The 17,595-nt window shown below is 53.1% G+C and overlaps 4 protein-coding genes across 4 annotated transcripts; 3 read left to right on the top strand and 1 right to left on the bottom strand.

Annotated features, from left to right (window-relative positions):
- Positions 1-2,622: 2,622 nt before the first annotated feature.
- atg1 (serine/threonine protein kinase ATG1) lies at positions 2,623-5,741 on the top strand (the record flags this gene model as incomplete). Its single annotated transcript, XM_025650781.1, has 3 exons — positions 2,623-2,751; positions 2,865-5,511; positions 5,578-5,741. 3 exons carry the CDS (start codon positions 2,623-2,625, stop codon positions 5,739-5,741), a joined length of 2,940 nt encoding a protein of 979 aa, XP_025507920.1.
- Positions 5,742-7,088: 1,347 nt separating this feature from the next.
- BO66DRAFT_142162 (high affinity methionine permease) lies at positions 7,089-9,548 on the top strand. The gene is made up of 6 exons (XM_025642072.1): positions 7,089-7,410; positions 7,477-7,708; positions 7,762-8,215; positions 8,266-8,530; positions 8,584-8,746; positions 8,807-9,548. The coding sequence occupies exons 1-6, from the start codon at positions 7,311-7,313 to the stop codon at positions 9,234-9,236; spliced, it is 1,644 nt and encodes a 547-aa protein (XP_025507919.1). The 5' UTR covers positions 7,089-7,310; the 3' UTR covers positions 9,237-9,548.
- Positions 9,549-10,662: 1,114 nt separating this feature from the next.
- Positions 10,663-13,445, top strand: BO66DRAFT_434477 (M1 family metallopeptidase; the record flags this gene model as incomplete). Its single annotated transcript, XM_025650780.1, has 3 exons — positions 10,663-10,814; positions 10,885-13,255; positions 13,317-13,445. The coding sequence occupies 3 exons, from the start codon at positions 10,663-10,665 to the stop codon at positions 13,443-13,445; spliced, it is 2,652 nt and encodes an 883-aa protein (XP_025507918.1).
- A 464-nt stretch (positions 13,446-13,909) lies between these two features.
- On the bottom strand, positions 13,910-17,002 carry gpi10 (putative glycosylphosphatidylinositol-alpha 1,2 mannosyltransferase). Its single transcript, XM_025652157.1, has 5 exons — positions 16,401-17,002; positions 15,967-16,197; positions 15,679-15,908; positions 15,463-15,609; positions 13,910-15,411 (listed from the first exon to the last, which is right to left on the bottom strand). The coding sequence occupies exons 1-5, from the start codon at positions 16,746-16,748 to the stop codon at positions 14,109-14,111; spliced, it is 2,259 nt and encodes a 752-aa protein (XP_025507917.1). The 5' UTR covers positions 16,749-17,002; the 3' UTR covers positions 13,910-14,108.
- Positions 17,003-17,595: the final 593 nt, after the last annotated feature.

Below are 17,595 nucleotides of genomic sequence, written 5' to 3'. Positions count from 1 at the left end.
CGCGCGAATGGATAGAATTATCAGCCTGATGGTGATGACGTGGAAGACTGTCCTTGCTGGTCATGGCGTGCTCTGCTTGTGAATACCTATAGGAGATAGGTAGATAGGTAGCCTCGAGTGAGTGCCGAAGGCAAACCCTCCCCACAATCAGGCAGCACCCTAGGAAGACCCATTCGCTGCATGCATGATGGTCTGAGAGAAACGGATTCGTACCTGAATCGTACTTTGTTGTTGTCCACTTTGATTAGCCTAGCTAGCCTACTAGTCAGTGGTCACTCTAGCTTGAGTAAGCTAGGAAGACTCGTCCGGCAAGCTCAGGGACGTGCTGTGCGCCGGGCGGGATTGAGCTGTGTCGATCGCCACCGACTGAGCGTCCCTACTACTGTCCCTACTAGGACCAGACAGGTTTAGCGGGGGATCAGCCAGCAAGATCACGCAGCGGGTAGAGTTTTGGGTGGACAAGGCTTTTTGCCCTTTTGCCCCATCAATAATAATAGAGTAGCTTATCAACCCGCCTACGATCCCGGGTTCCTTGAAGGGAGGAGAGAGGGGGGGGGCTCTCTCGCGGCAGGTGGCAAGGTCGGATGGGCACTGCAACTGGGCTCTCCGGGGGTCTTTGTTGGTAAGCAGCCGCGTCCGGAGAGGTAGAGGAGGCGGGGAGAAGAGGAGGAGGAGGTGGAGGAGGGGGAAAATAGATAGACAAGAGGATTGAGTCATTTGATGCGCCATTCATTCGTCTTATTAGGCGAGGTGATTTGCTTGATTTTAGGTTGAGGGAAACATCGGGTGTCACTGACACTGACCCAGAAAAGTACCTTGAGTAACAAGTACCAACTTAACAAGTAACTTGATTTTTTGTTTAGGGAGAGAGAAAAAGTGACGGGAAAAGTGGTTGAGTCACCGGATGAGAACCCGTCAAATTAGTTACCAGGTGTACCAGGTAAGTTATGGTAAAGATGACTCGACTTAACTGGGTTTCGGCTGATCATTTGGTCTGGGTGCTGATGATGTTGATGGCTGATGATACAGCAAGTGGCTGAGTCGGAGGGAGTAATTGTAGTTATGGGGACATAGACCATCACATCATAAGTTGATCATTAACTGACGAAAGTGCTCATGTCGCCTATTTCACTGGTATGGATGGACATCTGCATTTGCACTGTACAGTAGGTACAGTATCTACTTCAGTATGGAGTATGTGGCTCCCCCCGATGGAGAGAAAAGTGATGATTGCATCAATCAATCCATGTCTCGAGGACGGATACTTTCCCCAGGCAATCCACTCGTTATCGCCTGCCCCCGGATTCATCCTGTTCCGGCCGCGTCTTATCTCTCCGTCTTGCCTTTCTCAGGGCTGTCAGGGCTGCAGTGGGAGATAGCAGGAACCTAAGTTTCAATGAACTGTATGTAGGGTAGTACTGTACTGTACACCTCCCCCTTCATAGAAGCATGATGCAGTCAACCTTGGTATCTCGATGATTTCTCAGTCTGTAGTACATCGTCAGTTATGTATTGTATGTCTCCCGAGATGAATCACTAACTTATCCAGGACGAGTAGGTAAGGTACCTAGTAAGGGTGATGACGACTGGGAAGTACTACGCCTAGTAGGTAATGTGGAGATTGACACTGGGTGGCCATTGGCCGGGACATCTATTCGAGGACATGCCGCCCTCCTGACCGCCTTTGTTCTTCTCCGAAGGTCATTCATGATCTTATCGGCGGTCACGCTCCTCAGTCCAGTCCAGTCCAGTCCAGTCCCTCTCTCTCCCTCCCTTCAGGCTCTGAGCTGAGTGACTGTCTCTATTCCTACCTACTCAATACAACAATTCTTGCATGTCCCACGGGTCCAGCTGCTGTTCCCGCCTTTCCACCTTCCCCCGTCAATCACATCATTCTCTCTTTACTACTACCCCCCCCCTTCTTCTTCCCATTCTTCAGTCATCGCTCCTCCATCCCTTGTCGTTGTGAGTGACTTTGAAACTTATCTACAAACCTACCTAGTACTCTTTCTTCTCGTTCTTTCTTCTTTTTCCATCCCGCAAGCCACGGTCTTGTTTGCTATCAGTCCTTCGGTTACTTCCACGCCTCGATCTACACGACATACTTCGTCTGCCGAAATTAGTATACGTCTATCAGCACTGCACCAACAGCTTAGGCCACACCTCCACCCCCCTGTAGCTGTCGCCTCCATCCTATCATACACACCCCCGTCTGTCCGCCTCACCGCTCTCCTGCCTCCTACAGCGCCGACGTCTACTCTCGACCTATCTACTACCACTAAGTCGGTCCCCCCTACACCCAGATCCTATCTAAAGGTAGAACGACGCCTGCCTATTCCTTGTCTCGTCGCCTGCGCTCGCCTGCCGCCCTTGCCCAGCGCTTCTTCACTACTTCCACCACTGCCTCCGCGGTCCACCTTATCCTTCAGCCATATCTATTGCTCTCCCCGTCTTTTCTCTGTCTAACTATTCTCTTATCGCCAACATTCCTCGACCGCTTGCCACTCTGATGGGCCCCATCCATCATTCACCGTCGTCATTCTTCCTGTTGAGGTAGTTGTTGTTGGTTAACGGGGCGTCGCTGGGATTTTGTACACACATTATCTGCGCCCTGTCGCGATCATGGCATCAACGGGTCATTCGAGGAGGACGAGAGATTCCTCACACGCTGAGATGCCCATCGGCCGCTACACGCGGCTGGACGAGATCGGCCGAGGCAGCTTTGCCACTGTCTACCAAGGTGTTCATACGGTATGTTTACTATGTCGCTACCCGAAACCGCCCTTGGCGGAAGAGGTTGGATCGTTCATCGGCGTTCAAGCTGAAGCTTTGGAGGCTCTTGCTAATCAAGTGTCTTCTGGTAGAAAACCCGCACCTTCGTGGCGATAAAGTCCGTCAACCTGTCCAAGCTGAACAAGAAGCTGAGGGAGAATCTGTCGTCAGAGATCCATATTCTCAAGGGCTTATACCATCCTCATATTGTGGCCCTGATCGACTGTCATGAGACGACGTCTCACATCCATCTGGTGATGGAGTACTGTGCTCTAGGTGATCTATCTTTGTTTATCAAGCGACGAGATACCTTAGGCGATCACCGGTATACGCGAGAAATGATCTCAAAGTATCCAAATCCTCGAGGTGGCGCTTTGAACGAGGTCGTCACTCGTCATTTCCTCAAGCAGTTGTCGAGCGCTCTGAAATTCCTCCGGGATCGAAATCTCATCCATCGTGACATCAAACCACAAAACCTGCTCCTTTGTCCATCACCGTCATCGTACCGCTCGGGTGCCACCCAGGTTGTACCATTCAAGGGCAGCGAAGATTCGTTCAACCCTACGACGGGGCTCGAATCGCTGCCCATGCTCAAGATCGCTGATTTCGGTTTCGCGCGGTCCCTTCCAGCGACGTCGCTTGCGGAAACCTTGTGTGGCTCACCTCTTTACATGGCTCCTGAGATTCTCCGGTATGAGAAATATGACGCCAAGGCTGATCTCTGGTCGGTGGGCACGGTATTGTACGAAATGGTCGTTGGGAAAGCACCCTTCCGGGCTTCGAATCATGTCGAGCTGCTTCGGAAGATAGAGAAGGGTGATGACAGGATCAAGTTTCCCGAGGAGAACCCTGCTTCTGATGAGATCAAGGCACTGATCAGAGCGTTGTTGAAACGCAATCCGGTAGAGAGACTGAATTTTGCCGATTTCTTTGAGAACGGGATCATCACAGGTCCAATTCCTGGTTTGATAGCCGATGATGCGTCCTCGCCATATCGACGTTCGACCGTTGGCACAACTGCTGCCGAACCAGCGCCTGTACCAGAACCCCGGCCTGAGATTGTTCCTGTAACAGCACCGCCCTGTCAGAAAGAGGTGCCGTATCCTGACGACCGTGTGGAACCTTCCACGTATCCGGTTGCCCGACGCTCGATTGCACCGACTTCGCGTCCCGGTACGCCGAGCACGCCTATGCGTAGGACTGGCAGTGCAGATAGACCTTTGTCTATCGCCAAGGGTTCTGCAGCAACGACGGGTAATCCGGTGCCAGAAGTAGATCCTCAGGCTCCTCTCCGCCAGGAGCCGAACGAAGGTGGCGCAGCAACTACGCCGGTCGAGCGTCAGCGGAGCCGCACTGCTCCGTCTGGAGTTCCGCAGGTGGACAGGTCTGCGGAAAAGGCAAAAGAAGAGCGCGAGCGCGAGCGCGCAGCACAAGAAGTAGCATTTGAGCGAGATTACGTGGTCGTGGAGAAGCGGGCAGTGGAGGTTAATGCTTTTGCCGATGAAATGGCACATAGTCCGCGAATTCAAGGGGGCTTCTCTCGGCCTGGCCAGGGAGGCGTGCTCTCACGACGCCCAGCAACAATGCAGGGCGTACCGACAACTGCAAATATGTCACCCCACGCGTCTCCCAGCAAAGCCATGCAAATGATCTCCGGGCGGCCTCGTGCTGATTCAGCGCACATTCGCCAGAACTCTTATGAGCGGCGATATGGACAGAGCCCGACATCCGCCACGTCGGCCATATCCAAAGCCCTCAATATGGCCAGCGGCCGCCTGTTTGGGATGGGATTTTCACCACCCTTGACAATAACAAAGGGCGGGCGCTCCCCGCCGTTGGCTTATAACCCTTTTCCAGCTTACCCCAACCCCCAAACCAGCTTGATCGTCCTCGGAGACAGTACCAAGACGAATGTGGCGTTGGATGAAGATAGCAAGATTGTTCAAGAGCTCGAGGAGTGTGCCACTCGCAGTGATGTTGTCTATGGATTTGCCGAAGTAAAATACAAGCAACTCATTCCCCTGGCTCCTTCTGTTCAGACTGACAATCCTGGAACCACGAATCTACCTGGCCAGCCAGAGACATCAGATCCCACTGACAGCGGACTAACGGCCGACGCGATTGTGACACTGTCAGAAGAAGCGTTGGTTCTCTACGTCAAAGCGCTCTCCTTGCTGGCAAAATCTATGGATATTGCAAGCGCTTGGTGGAGTCGCAAGACTCGGGCCGAAGCGTTCGGCGAGTCGGCGGGCACCAAGGGAGATGCCACCGGCGCACTCGTCAGCAACCGGATCAACAACATCGTGCAGTGGGTGCGCAATCGGTTCAACGAGGTGCTAGAGAAAGCCGAATTTGTTCGCCTCAAGTTGATCGAGGGACAGAAACAATTGCCGCTTGACCATCCGAGTCACCCCAGCAACTATTCGGTCAGGTCCTCTCTGGGTTCGAATACATCTGGAGATGTTGTTGTCAGCTCGGGGGTGACGGCTGAGAAACTGATGTATGACCGCGCCCTAGAAATGAGTCGCGCGGCAGCAATCAATGAACTCACGGGAGAGGACCTCGCCGGGTGTGAGATTGCTTATGTTACGGCAATCCGGATGTTGGAGGCGGTTCTGGACGAGGATGAAGGGTCTCGGGCCGGTCACAGTAGCGGCAGCAAAGCCGAAAGTCGGAGGAACAGCGAACGAATCATGCTAGATGGAGTCCAAGCGGAGGATCGACAAGTGGTTATCAAATGTAGGTCCCCTTAATTCTTCCTTGGAGATTCTAGAAGTTTTCCAGAATTCCACTAACGTGCCACAGTGGTGTCCAGCATCCGGGGCCGATTGGCATCCCTCCGCAAGAAATTGGCCATGATCTCCAAACGGCACACAATCACTCCTCCTTCGAGCGGCCCGAGCAAGTTGGCTCCCACCACGTTCCCACCGCCTGTTGCACATGCCATTGGAGCCACGCCGCCTAAATAGACTCCCGAACATTGGTCTTTTCCTTCTTCGAGCATGCTGGAACATGCTCTTGAATTTCCCCGGGTGTCTTGCGCATGCTCGAGTCGCCGGCTTTCCTCCATAGGTGAATTCACCTGGAACTGATGCATTTTTCACCTTCCTTCATCACAGTTCGTGAGTAATGGTTTACATTTTCCGGTATTGTTTCCTTGAACACTTCTTCTTTTACCTCATCTGCTTCTTCATATCGGGTTGGGTTCTTGATATACGCGTTACTGCGACCATACGGAGTTCTGCGCTTTGATTTGCTTTTCCTCGGAGTTTTGCACAGTTTTTGTTAGGCGTTCCGACTGGGAGAGGTACACACACACAAATTGCCACACACACACACACACACACACACACACACACACACACACACACATGCCACCACCTCATTTGGATATGATATGACGATGTTATTTTGGGATCTCGGAGTCTGGGTGGAATTGGAGGATGAATCTATCTTCTAGAAGCAGATACGGACTGCCAGTCAGACGAAGCTGTACTGTACATACATATAATCAGAGGAACTTTATCTCTATCTCTATTTCCTCTTTTCCTTTGGATTTTTTCCCCCTCTACATTCTTGATTTGTTCTTCCGGATCATAATCGATACTGATAAGAAGGATAGTGGTTGTCTTGGCTCACGGTGAGTCCCGCCTGGAACCTCGATTGTCTCAAAATGGTGCAAAACCTTACCTAACTTTAACTCATCATCGCAGGGGGACAATGGCGTGCTCAATTTAGGTGTGTCATAAGATGGGCTCCAAGAGGCCTAGAGACTAGAGTAGGCCCAGGGGTGGAGCGTTTTTCACCCACCGCGGGTTCCGCCCGTCAGCAAACTTTTCTTTGCCCTGGCGGCCCTGCCAGTTTTGCCTCAAGGCAAGACACCAAGACATGATCCATCATGATCCATCCAACTACTTCTCGTACTAGGCTAAGGCCCGCTGGACGAACGGCGGAGGTCCGCCAACCACATGGCTTCGTCCGCCCTGCATGAAAATTATTCTTTCCCACATCTTGACGTCTTTTTCCCTCCTCTCTTCAATCGGCACTCTTCTTCTTGTCGTTGTCACTGCTGTCACTGCTGTCACTGTTGCCATACCTTCTCGTCTTGTTTGATGTCGGATTCTTGACTTATCTTAGTCACTCTATACTTCCGCCTCCCACTCGATTCGTTCGCTGCGACTGGTATACTAGCTTGGTGCTGTGTCTGGACCAAGGATATAGATTCCAGTCGCGCTTGCATCTAAACTTTTTCTTCTTTCCATTCCGTTGGCCACTGGTGTCTTGTCTCAATCTGCTCAGACAATCCTGTCGACGCCTGACCGTTCGGAGTTGCTGCTGGTTTGGTCGCCTTCGATTGCATCAAATTTAGTCGCAGCACACCATCCCATCTTACGGTCTCGTGCCTCCGTCGGTAACCGCCTTCTCTCCGGCTGCTGTCACTTGCCTCCCCACGCTATATAGCCTGCACCCACTTCGGGGCCTCATCAGTACAGCTAGACACTAGTTTTTTTTTTTCTTGATTCCAGATCACCGTCGCAATGGGTGAAATCGAGCCTGAGTCTGGCTACAAGGTGCCTCTTGCCGGCGGCAAGCCCGTCGAAGATGGTCTTCGCAGAACTGATGGTGTCTCCGGACTGTGTATGATGGTCCCCTGCTCAGGCAGCTATCCCAAGGCATGTGCTGGTTCTAACTGATGGCTCACAGACGAGGGAAATGTCTTCGAGGCCACTCCTGATGACCGCCGTCAGATCGGTGTGGTCAGTGCCTCTTTCCTGATTTTCAACCGCGTCATCGGCACTGGTATCTTTGCCACCCCCAGCACCATTCTCTCTTTGGCCGGCAGTGTCGGTCTGTCCCTCATCATGTGGGTCGTCGGCACTTTGATTGCCATGGCCGGTACGGCCGTCTATCTCGAATGGGGTACCGCTATTCCCAAGTGAGTTGCCTTCCCCAAAAGCAAGGTTGCCTTGGCATGCTGACAGGGCGAAGGAACGGTGGAGAGAAAAACTATCTCGAATATGTCTTCACCAAGCCGAAGTTTTTAGTCACGGCAATGTACGCGGCTTACGCCGTCCTGTTGGGTTGGGCTGCGAGTAACAGTATCGTCTTTGGCGAGTACATCCTCAATGCTGCCGACGTTGAGGTCGGACGATGGAATCAGCGTGGAATTGGCTTGGCGTGCATCACGGTCGCGTTCTTGATACACTCCTTTGCAGTCAAATGGGGCCTCATGCTTCAGAACGCGCTGGGTGTCGTCAAGCTGGTCATCATCGTCTTTGTTGTCGTTACCGGCTGGGTGGCTCTTGCTGGCCACGTCAAGATCGACAACCCTCCCCACAACTTCACGAACGCTTTTGAGGGTACCACTGACACCGGGTACGGCATCGTCATGGCCTTATACAATGTTATCTGGTCCTTTATCGGTTATTCCAACGCCAACTATGTGAGTTATCAGGATGTTCCTCTCTGTGGACTGGGTGCTAACCTTCCCAGGCCTTGAGCGAGACTAAGAACCCCACACGTACTCTGAAGATCGCAGCCCCGATTGCTATCTGCTCCGTCGGAATCCTGTACATGCTGTGCAATATCGCATACTTCGCTGCGGTGCCTAGGGAACAGTTCTTATCTTCGGGTCAGACTGTTGCCGCCGCTTTCTTCGGGAACATGTTCGGTGCACGGGCCGAGAAGGTCATGTCCGTCTTTGTGGCCTTGTCAGCTTTTGGAAATGTCTTGTCGGTGATTTTCTCTCAGGGACGAAGTAAGTTATCCGCAATTAGATTGGTGAAGAAATGATCCTAAGACTGTTTACAGTTGTTCAGGCTCTGGGTCGTGAGGGAGTTCTGCCCTTGTCGAAGTTCTGGGCCAGCAACCGGCCGTTCAACTCGCCGGCTACTGGTCTCTTCGAGCACTGGGTTGTCTCCATCATCATCATGTTGGCGCCTCCTCCCGGGGACGCTTATAACTTCTTGGTCAAGTGAGTCTCTGCAAAACTGTTCTGGATTTGAGCTTCGATACTAACCTGGCCCTTCTTCAGCCTGATCACGTATCCCTTGTCGCTTGTCAACGTGTTCGTGTCTGCTGGTCTGATTTACATCTATCTGACCAAGTCGAAGAAGTTCCCTGACTGGGCCCCTGGTATCCGCGCCACGCTGCCGGTCACTGTCTTCTTCTTTCTGTCGAACGTCTTCTTGGTGGTTGCCCCGTATATTCCTCCCAGCGCGGGCCAGAGTGTGTACAAGAGCCTACCGTACTACCTGCACTGCGTGGTGGCGCTGGGTATCTTCGCGCTTGGAGCCATCTACTACGTGGTGTGGGCGATTCTGATGCCCCGCTTTGGAGGTTATATCCTAGTCAAGGAGTCGGTGATTGACGCCGATGGCTGGTCCAGAAGCGTGTTCACCAAGATGCCCATAAACCAGGCAGCCCAGCCGTCCGAGCAGCAGCAGCAGCAGCAGCAGCGATAGACGCGCACGTGTCTGCCTGGATCTGAAAGTTTGGGTTTGAACGGCAACCGGACTCCGACTGTGGGGACACTTCCTTTGTTGCCTAATGCTTTATGAGGAACGATTCAACATCATGGCCGCTTATGGCATAATCATAATATTTACATTACCATCGCATACATGCGGAGTTCGATTTTCAATGGACGGTTCTGATTTTCAATTTGGGATGGATGCAGCCAACATGGTTCGGGGGCACTTTTGGAGTTTCATTCAACATTCAGTTCTTGTATTATTAGATCCATTTGAGAGATACCATTGCCATGGTGGCGTTGCGCTACCCTTATCCGAGTGAGACAAAAGCTTTTGTTTTATGATATCTGGTCCGATTATGATTCGAGGACTGAAGGCTTAGAATTTTATGACATGAAAGAAATGGCTAAGCTAAAGTGATTAATGTCCCAGACCTCTATGGAAGCCCATTCACGGGAAGGGCACGACTAACGCGTGACCCAAATCATGAACCCCTCAAACTGGCTGGAGCACCGTCTGGCAAAGCACCGCTGGCCCTGGAGGGACGGCGGAACCGCCATATACCATACGAGAATTTGAGGCATACGGCGGTAGTTGGCTTGCGTAAAATGAATAATGAGGAGAGGGAAAGCGGCGCGAGGACGAGGTGGTGGGGTGTTAAATAGGAGATTTGATCAGACTCATGTGATGCGGAGAAGCCCTGACAAGCTCCAAGCCCTGAAGACTGACCGCTTGGGGACTAGTCACCCCGTGACCCGTGACGGATCAGTAATGGGACGGTAATAATACCGATGCCCATACAGCTCATACGGCTCAAACGAGGCCTCACCGCCTGCTTATCTGGACGAGAAATTCTTCCTCGTCGCCTTCAAGCTTTGGTTGAAAGAGATTCGAAGGGATTGTTCTCCATGAGCCAGCAGGTGAATGTGAATGACAATTGCGCTTGTTTGAGTTCGTTCCATTCAGCTGTCACTTTCCTCATTCGTTGCTTGCCTGGCTCTGCCTCGGTTGAGCTTCTCCAATCCCAATTCTAGCTATCTTATCACTCACTGGCTGTTTTTCATTTCCACCTCCCATTCGGAATCATAATAAGTGTGACAACCAGAAGATGCGTCGCTTTACCTCAGCCCGACGGTTACCGCTCCTTCGCCGGAGCTCCGCCAGCATCAGACCTTCCTATGCGCTCTGCCCCTCCCCCACCTCTTCTTCCTCTTCTACTCTCCCCACTCATTCACACTCTATATCTTCTCTCTCATCCCTCGCTTCTGCTTCTGCTTCTGCTTCTTCCTCATCATCATCTTCTTCTCCTCTCCCCTCCCTCTCTGCCTCCACTTCTTCCCCTCCCGTCCTTCGTCGTTCCCCTCTTCGCTCCACTACTCTTCCCAAGCTCCAAAAGCGTTATTGCTCTTGTCGCAGGATGTGCGGTACACGTCGTGGAGAAGTGTCGGGCTCGACCAACATCACCCACGGTCGTGAAGTCCTGCCCACCAACGTCAAGCCCCTTCACTATGACTTGACTCTCGAGCCCAACTTTGAGGCTTTTACCTATGACGGAACTGTCATCGTCGAGTATGTGCTCCTTCACCATCCCGACTGCTCCTGTGCGCTAGCTGCAGCTTCAACTAACATTCTCTTGTAGCCTCGAGGTCACCGAAGATACCAATTCCATCTCCCTCAACTCCAACGAGATCAAGATTCACAATGCCGTTGTTTCTGCTCAGGGCTCTGTCGTGGCCTCCCAGCCCGAGGTCACCATCAACCAAGACACCCAGGTCGCCACCGTCAAGTTCTCCGAGACTATCCCCGCTGGCTCCTCGGCCCAGCTGAAGCTGACCTTCACCGGCGAGCTCAATGATAACATGGCCGGTTTCTACCGCTCCTCATACAAGACCTCCGATGGTGAAACCAAGTACATTGCTACAACTCAGATGGAACCTACCGATGCTCGTCGGGCCTTCCCCTGCTTTGACGAGCCCGCTCTCAAGGCCAAGTTCACTATCACTCTGGTCGCTGACAAGAGCATGGCCTGCTTGAGCAACATGGATGTTGCTTCCGAGACCGAGGTTGACGGCGGCAAGAAGGCGGTCAAGTTCAACACCTCTCCTCTCATGTCCACCTACCTCGTCGCTTTCATTGTCGGCCATCTCAAGTACATCGAGACCAATGCCTTCCGCATCCCTATCCGCGTCTATGCCACACCCGATCAGGACATTGAGCACGGTCGCTTCTCGCTTGACCTGGCTGCTCGCACCCTGGCCTTCTATGAGAAGGCCTTCGACAGTGAATTCCCCCTGCCCAAGATGGACATGGTGGCCATTCCTGACTTTAGCGCCGGTGCTATGGAGAACTGGGGTCTGATCACCTACCGTATTGTCGATGTTCTCTTGGATGAGAAGACGAGCGGTGCTGCCCGCAAGGAGCGCATCGCGGAGACTGTTCAGCACGAGCTGGCTCACCAGTGGTTCGGAAACTTGGTCACCATGGACTTTTGGGATGGTCTCTGGCTCAACGAGGGCTTTGCCACCTGGATGTCCTGGTACTCTTGCAACGCCTTCTATCCCGAGTGGAAGGTCTGGCAGACTTACGTCATCGACAACCTGCAGAGCGCCCTGTCCTTGGACTCGCTCCGCAGCAGTCACCCCATTGAGGTGCCTGTGAAGCGTGCCGACGAAATCAACCAGATCTTCGATGCCATCTCTTACTCCAAGGGCTCGTCCGTTCTGCGCATGATCTCCAAGTACATGGGTGAGGACGTGTTTCTGCAGGGTGTCCGTAACTACATCAAGAAGCACGCCTATGGCAACACCCAGACGGGTGACCTGTGGGCTGCTCTCGCTGATGCTAGTGGCAAGCCCGTTGAGCAGGTGATGGACATCTGGACCAAGAACGTGGGATTCCCCGTTGTCACTGTCTCTGAGGATGCCAAGACCTCATCCATCAAGGTCAAGCAGAACCGCTTCCTGCGAACGGGCGATGTCCGCCCTGAGGAGGATACCACGCTCTACCCAGTCATCCTGGGTCTGCGGACCAAGCAGGGTCTCGATGAAGATACCATGCTGAGCGAGCGGGAAGGCGAATTTAAGGTTCCCGATTTGGACTTCTTCAAGCTCAACGCTGATCACTCCGCCATCTATCGCACCTCCTACACCCCCGAGCGTCTCACTAAGCTGGGACAGGCTGCTAAGAATGGCCTCCTCACCGTCGAAGACCGTGCTGGTATGATCGCCGACGCGGGTGCTCTCGCGGCGTCTGGCTTCCAGAGCACTTCCGGACTCCTGTCTCTTCTGAAGGGATTCGACAGCGAGTCGGAATTCGTTGTGTGGAACGAGATTCTGACCCGTATCGGTGCTCTCCGGGCCGCTTGGTTGTTTGAGGATGCTTCCAGCAAGGATGCCCTGAAGGCCTTCCAGCGGTCTTTGGTCAGCGAGAAGGCCCATGAGCTTGGATGGGACTTCTCTGACAAGGACGGACACATCCTGCAGCAGTTCAAGGCATTGATGTTCGGCAGTGCCGGCTCGGCTGAGGATCCGGTCGTCGTCAAGGCGGCCCACGATATGTTCGAGCGGTTCGCTGCCGGCGATGCCAATGCCATTCACCCCAACATCCGCGGCAGCGTGTTCAGCATTGTGCTGAAGAAGGGCGGTGAGAAGGAGTACAACATTGTGTTGGACCGGTTCCGCAACGCCCCGACTTCGGACGAGAAGACCACCGCCCTCCGCTGCTTGGGTGCCGCCGAGGACCCGGCTTTGATCAAGCGCACCCTGGAATTGGCCAGTGGCGACGAGGTCAAGAACCAGGACATCTACATGCCCCTGAGCGGCCTGCGCAGCCACACCAACGGTATCGAGGCTCGCTGGACCTGGTTGACCACTAACTGGGATGCCATCTTCAAGCGCCTGCCCCCGTCGCTGGGTATGCTCGGCACTGTTATTCAGCTCAGCACCGCCAGCTTCTGCACGGAGGCCCAGTTGAAGGAGGTCGAGACCTTCTTCAAGAGCAAGGACACCAAGGTAATTTCCTTCTCCCCGGCTTTGCTATAACTAGTCACATGACACTAACATTGGTGATTAGGGATTCGACCGTGCCGTCGAGCAGAGTCTGGATGCCATTCGTGCCAAGGTCAACTGGGTCAACCGTGACCGCGCCGACGTTGGATCCTGGTTGAAGACCAACGGCTATTCCCAGGGCGGCAAGCTATAAGCGACCACTTGGCTCGCATTCGTGTTGACGATCGCTAGGATCAGGACACTCAAGGCCGCGCGAGGTCTAAATGCATACGTACACCCTCACATTTTTGTAGAATATTTTCTTTTGGGCAGATAGTACATTGATTTGGTCCCCCACGGGGGCCACGAAAGATACCAAATATGACAGCACTCTTCTCTGAACTATACATGGCATGCCATGATCCCTTCTTGCGAATCTAATTACGACAGAAACGGAGGCAGCGATCAAACTAAACATTCCTCGAGTGGCATTTGTCGTCGGGACAGGTGAGATAAGTCACGTGACTTCCAGCCACCACAGCCCCTTGATCACCTCGGTGTATGTGATCTGAAGGAAGGGCAAATACTTTAGGCTGCTCGAGCTTCATCTCCGCTCGTTTTCGACCAGATGGAAGGGGAAAAGGTATGTATTCCAATGTATAGAATATTTCCAAGTATGTGCAACCGTGAGCAGGATCGCGGAAAAAAAGATACAGTGGCAGCGAGCGTGATCAGACTGGGAAGACCTCAAGCATGAGCCAGATTATAGACACATATAGAGAGATTGTGAAGTATAAAAAAGAAGAGATGGGTATAAAGTTTGTGTACATGCGTACGAAATGCGAAGGAAAGAACGGGTGTTGCGTAGTCAAGATCCTTACCAGACATAATCCCAGAGGCGATCCAGCCAGTCTGGAACCTCAAATCCAAGCACGGTATGCTTGGGCCGCCGGTACCATGGCCACAGCCATGACCAGGACGAGGACTGGGGACGCAAGGAGGTCCAGGGGAACGACCACTGGAGTCTGCCGCCCTGGCCCTGATTCTTGATGGCCTGAACGACGCGGTTGAAGACACGACCGCGCTGTTGGAGTTGGCGAGAGCGTTTCGCGGTCCTCCAATCCAGCTGTTCGGTTGTGTCTAGACACCAGACCACGATATCGCCCTGACGACGCCAGTCGTCGTGCCAATCAGTATTGTGAGTGCGCCAGCATTCGCCGTAAGAAGAACCACGGAGCAGTTTCTTGAGCGTGGGTTCCATCTGGGCGAAGAAGATGAGGTAGTCCGGCCAGTTGTGCTTAAGGGTAGCCTCGGATCGTAGAGATGATCGGGACCGTTCCAAGTGGGACTGGTAGCTTGGTCGCCGGGGAAAGTAGCTCAATCCGCCGGCCATGTTGGCACGCAGGAATCCGGAGGGATCGTCATAGAACTGATCGGCTTCGTCACGATACTCCGCCTTTTCGGTAGCATTCATTCCAATGGGAGGCTCGCAAGAAAGCGCCCAGGCATCGATGGAGGGATAGACCATATGAGAACGCCACGGGGTGCTGTGGCATGGCATGAGGAAACCGGCAATAATGCCGGGCTCATTGATGTTACTCAGGTTCTTGGAACCATGGACTCGCCGTTGGTCTCTAAGGTATGAAAACACAGCATTCGGCCCAGACGCATGATAGACTGTGGTGTAGAGCCCAATGACAACGTTGCACAGCACAAGAAACACTAAAAGCAGTCGGCGAGGAATGTGCCTGCCAACCGACTGAGTCACGGCAGGGCCAAAGAAGTCCACCAAGACTGGAGAGGTCAAAACATGCAGCGCTGGCAGCAATGGATAAATGAACCGCACTTCCTTGTGGGAAATCAATGAGAGCACAAGCGGCATGGAAAGGCACACGTAAGTCAGTTGAGTTTGCAGTTGAGTCTGCGTTTCAACTTGGAGGTCATGGCTAGCGGCTGCCTGCGAGCGTGCCCAAACACGATACAGGCCCACAAAGGTGAACGGGAGCGCAGTTGTCAGCAACAGAGGATAGCCTTGGGAGAGGTAGTAATGCCAATCGTTGCGCCCGTAGAAAACAGCCAGAGACTGGGCAATATTGAAGTAGAGGAATCGTAAAGGAGGAAAGGTCCAAATTCCGTAGAACAATCGATCTGCCACGATTGATACGGCTAGGACAGCGGCGCTTGGAATGGAGTCAATGCAAGATCCATGATGCAGGATAAAGACGACTTACCCCCAAATTGCAGCTTCGCGAGCTAAAAGTTTTCTTCGCGCCCAGGTGCTGCGATGCAATACGACGCTTGCTAGGATCAGCCAAACCAAGACGTTTGTGGGCCGCAAAATACAGGCCAGGGCTGCAAGCGGGAGACACTGCCTCAGCCTATTCTCCATGTCCTCAAATTAGCCATTCGTATAGCAGCTTTCACATCTGCAGGACAGCATAACATACCTTCCGAGAACCACTTTATCATGCCGATGCCGTTGGCCCTCTCTCACCTTATCCCAGGGCGTGGTGATTACCCGGCCAGTCGGTTTGGCTTGTATGGGGGCTTTCGGAGCCACCGACCATTGCCACGGCCACAGATATAGAGCGATAACGGTGAGCGTTGTCTCAAGGCAATTGGACAAAGTTCTGGTAGAACAAAACCATTGCCAAGGGCTAAGGGCGGTCAGAGCCAGCTGGGTTCCCAATTAGTCTTTCTGCGGTGGACATGTCAAGTTACAATCTGATACGTACCGCAGCTGAGGCCTCTGCACTGGCTAGACCATAGGCACAGCGAGCCAGCTTCCAGGTATAGTAGTCTCCGAGGGCTGCGATAACGGCCTGCGCCGTCTTCGGAGCGGCAATGAGAAGATCCGCCTGCCATGCAGGGGAGAGGTGCAAAGCACAAGCGAGCCCGTTGGCAGCGGAATAAACAGCGGTAAAGAAGAGAGGGTGAAGCGAGGATCTCAACTGGTGCCGCCACTCCTGTAAGATGACACCATGCGGTGAAGCAATTAGTCACCGAAACCGGGCGGATTGGTGTGAGAGCGAACAGAACGCAGAAGACCAAATTGGTGTTGGAGGGTGGGCAAAGTACCCAAGGGGACCAAGGGGAGCGATGCCGTAAAGGTGCAGACGCGTTCCGCCAATAGCGGGAAGACAAAGAAAGGGAAGGGGGGAAAGCTCACCCAGGTGATCCAAGCCCCGTGGTTTTCGCCAAAGGCCGCCTGCCAGGCCGGTTCCAAAGACTGAAAGTATTCATCGGGTTGGAAGAAGGTGCGGGTAGTCAAGGCATTTAAAAGTCGAAAAGCAAGCAAGTAGAGGAAGACGCGTAGGGAATCGGGTGGAGAAGGTAGGATAGGGAAGCGGGGCGGGGAGGGAGTAGGCGTTCGCGGCCTCAGTTGGCGAGGCAAGTATAAGGGCCCGTCGGGGTCATCCGAGGGAAAGCCAGAAGCCAGAGAAACAGCCGGGGATACGGAGGAGGGGGAGCAGGGAATGGAAGAACGAGGCGAGGAGGCTCTTGATCGGCCTGACATATTAGTAGTAGTGGAACCCAGTCAGGAACCAGATGATATGATCCCCAGGTCCTGGATGATGCTGATGATGATGATGCTAGTGTTATGGTGGTGGTGGTGGTGGTGGTGGTGGTGGAAGAGTGTGATGTAATTGAGCCGACTCTAAACGGAGGGCTGCAGGAGAATTGGAACTGCACTGCTGTAGTGTACACTGTACAGTAAGTTTGTTGATAAGGAATTCAGAATCACCACCAATCTGCTTCACCAATCATCAGTCACTGTGACAGGTCTCCGAACCGATAAGAAAGGAGAGGAGGCGAGGATCCGCAGCGTGGCGTAGCGTGGGTCTGAACTCTGAACAGAAGGTGAGGTTGTGGTGGTGGTGGTGAGTAGTAATAAAATGAGCGTCACTGGGTTTATGGAAGAAGGCAAACTGGCAAAGGAAAAACAAAGTGAACAGAAATGGACAAAAGTGGAACTCGCGGTGGATCGACCATATCCTTATCCGGGGCTTAGTCAGAATGGGTGGATGATAGTCAACGTTACTGTAAATCGTAAACTGGTCAAACCGCCTACTAAACTGCAACCGCCCCGGGTACACCTGCACTTAGGGATCATCCGCGTAGACTTGCACTTAGGAGTCTAGTTCATCTCCGCAAATTTCTCATCTGCACCCATCTTGTCTCTTGGTTATCCTCGTTTCCCTCGTTTCTTGCCTTTTCCTCCTCGGCCGGTGAACAATTCTTTTCCCTTTCCTCTTCGTTTGTCGTTGGCCTCGCTACATTTGCCTGTTTCTGCCCGCCCGCGCAATTCTTATATCTTCCCTCTTCTCGCCCACCTTTCCTTCTCCTCCGCTCTCTTTCCACAG

Source organism: Aspergillus aculeatinus, assembly GCF_003184765.1.
Source record: "Aspergillus aculeatinus CBS 121060 unplaced genomic scaffold BO66scaffold_4, whole genome shotgun sequence".
In the NCBI taxonomy this organism is placed as follows: Eukaryota; Fungi; Ascomycota; class Eurotiomycetes; order Eurotiales; family Aspergillaceae; genus Aspergillus; species Aspergillus aculeatinus.
The sequence above is the reverse complement of the archived record's forward strand: the minus strand, read 5'-3'. Positions and strand labels throughout refer to the sequence as shown.

What these genes read in the sequence shown, in the direction of transcription:
- gpi10 (XM_025652157.1), bottom strand. Translation starts at nt 16,748, where the DNA reads ATGTCAGGCCGATCAAGAGCCTCCTCGCCTCGTTCTTCCATTCCCTGC. An exon ending in GTGCAGAGGCCTCAGCTGCG is followed by an intron (nt 15,909 to 15,966) that starts GTACGTATCAGA and finishes TTGGGAACCCAG; the next exon opens with CTGGCTCTGACCGCCCTTAG. An exon ending in GATAAAGTGGTTCTCGGAAG is followed by an intron (nt 15,610 to 15,678) that starts GTATGTTATGCT and finishes CATGGAGAATAG; the next exon opens with GCTGAGGCAGTGTCTCCCGC.
- BO66DRAFT_142162 (XM_025642072.1), top strand. Translation starts at nt 7,311, where the DNA reads ATGGGTGAAATCGAGCCTGAGTCTGGCTACAAGGTGCCTCTTGCCGGC. An exon ending in TGGGGTACCGCTATTCCCAA is followed by an intron (nt 7,709 to 7,761) that starts GTGAGTTGCCTT and finishes GACAGGGCGAAG; the next exon opens with GAACGGTGGAGAGAAAAACT. An exon ending in GATTTTCTCTCAGGGACGAA is followed by an intron (nt 8,531 to 8,583) that starts GTAAGTTATCCG and finishes GACTGTTTACAG; the next exon opens with TTGTTCAGGCTCTGGGTCGT.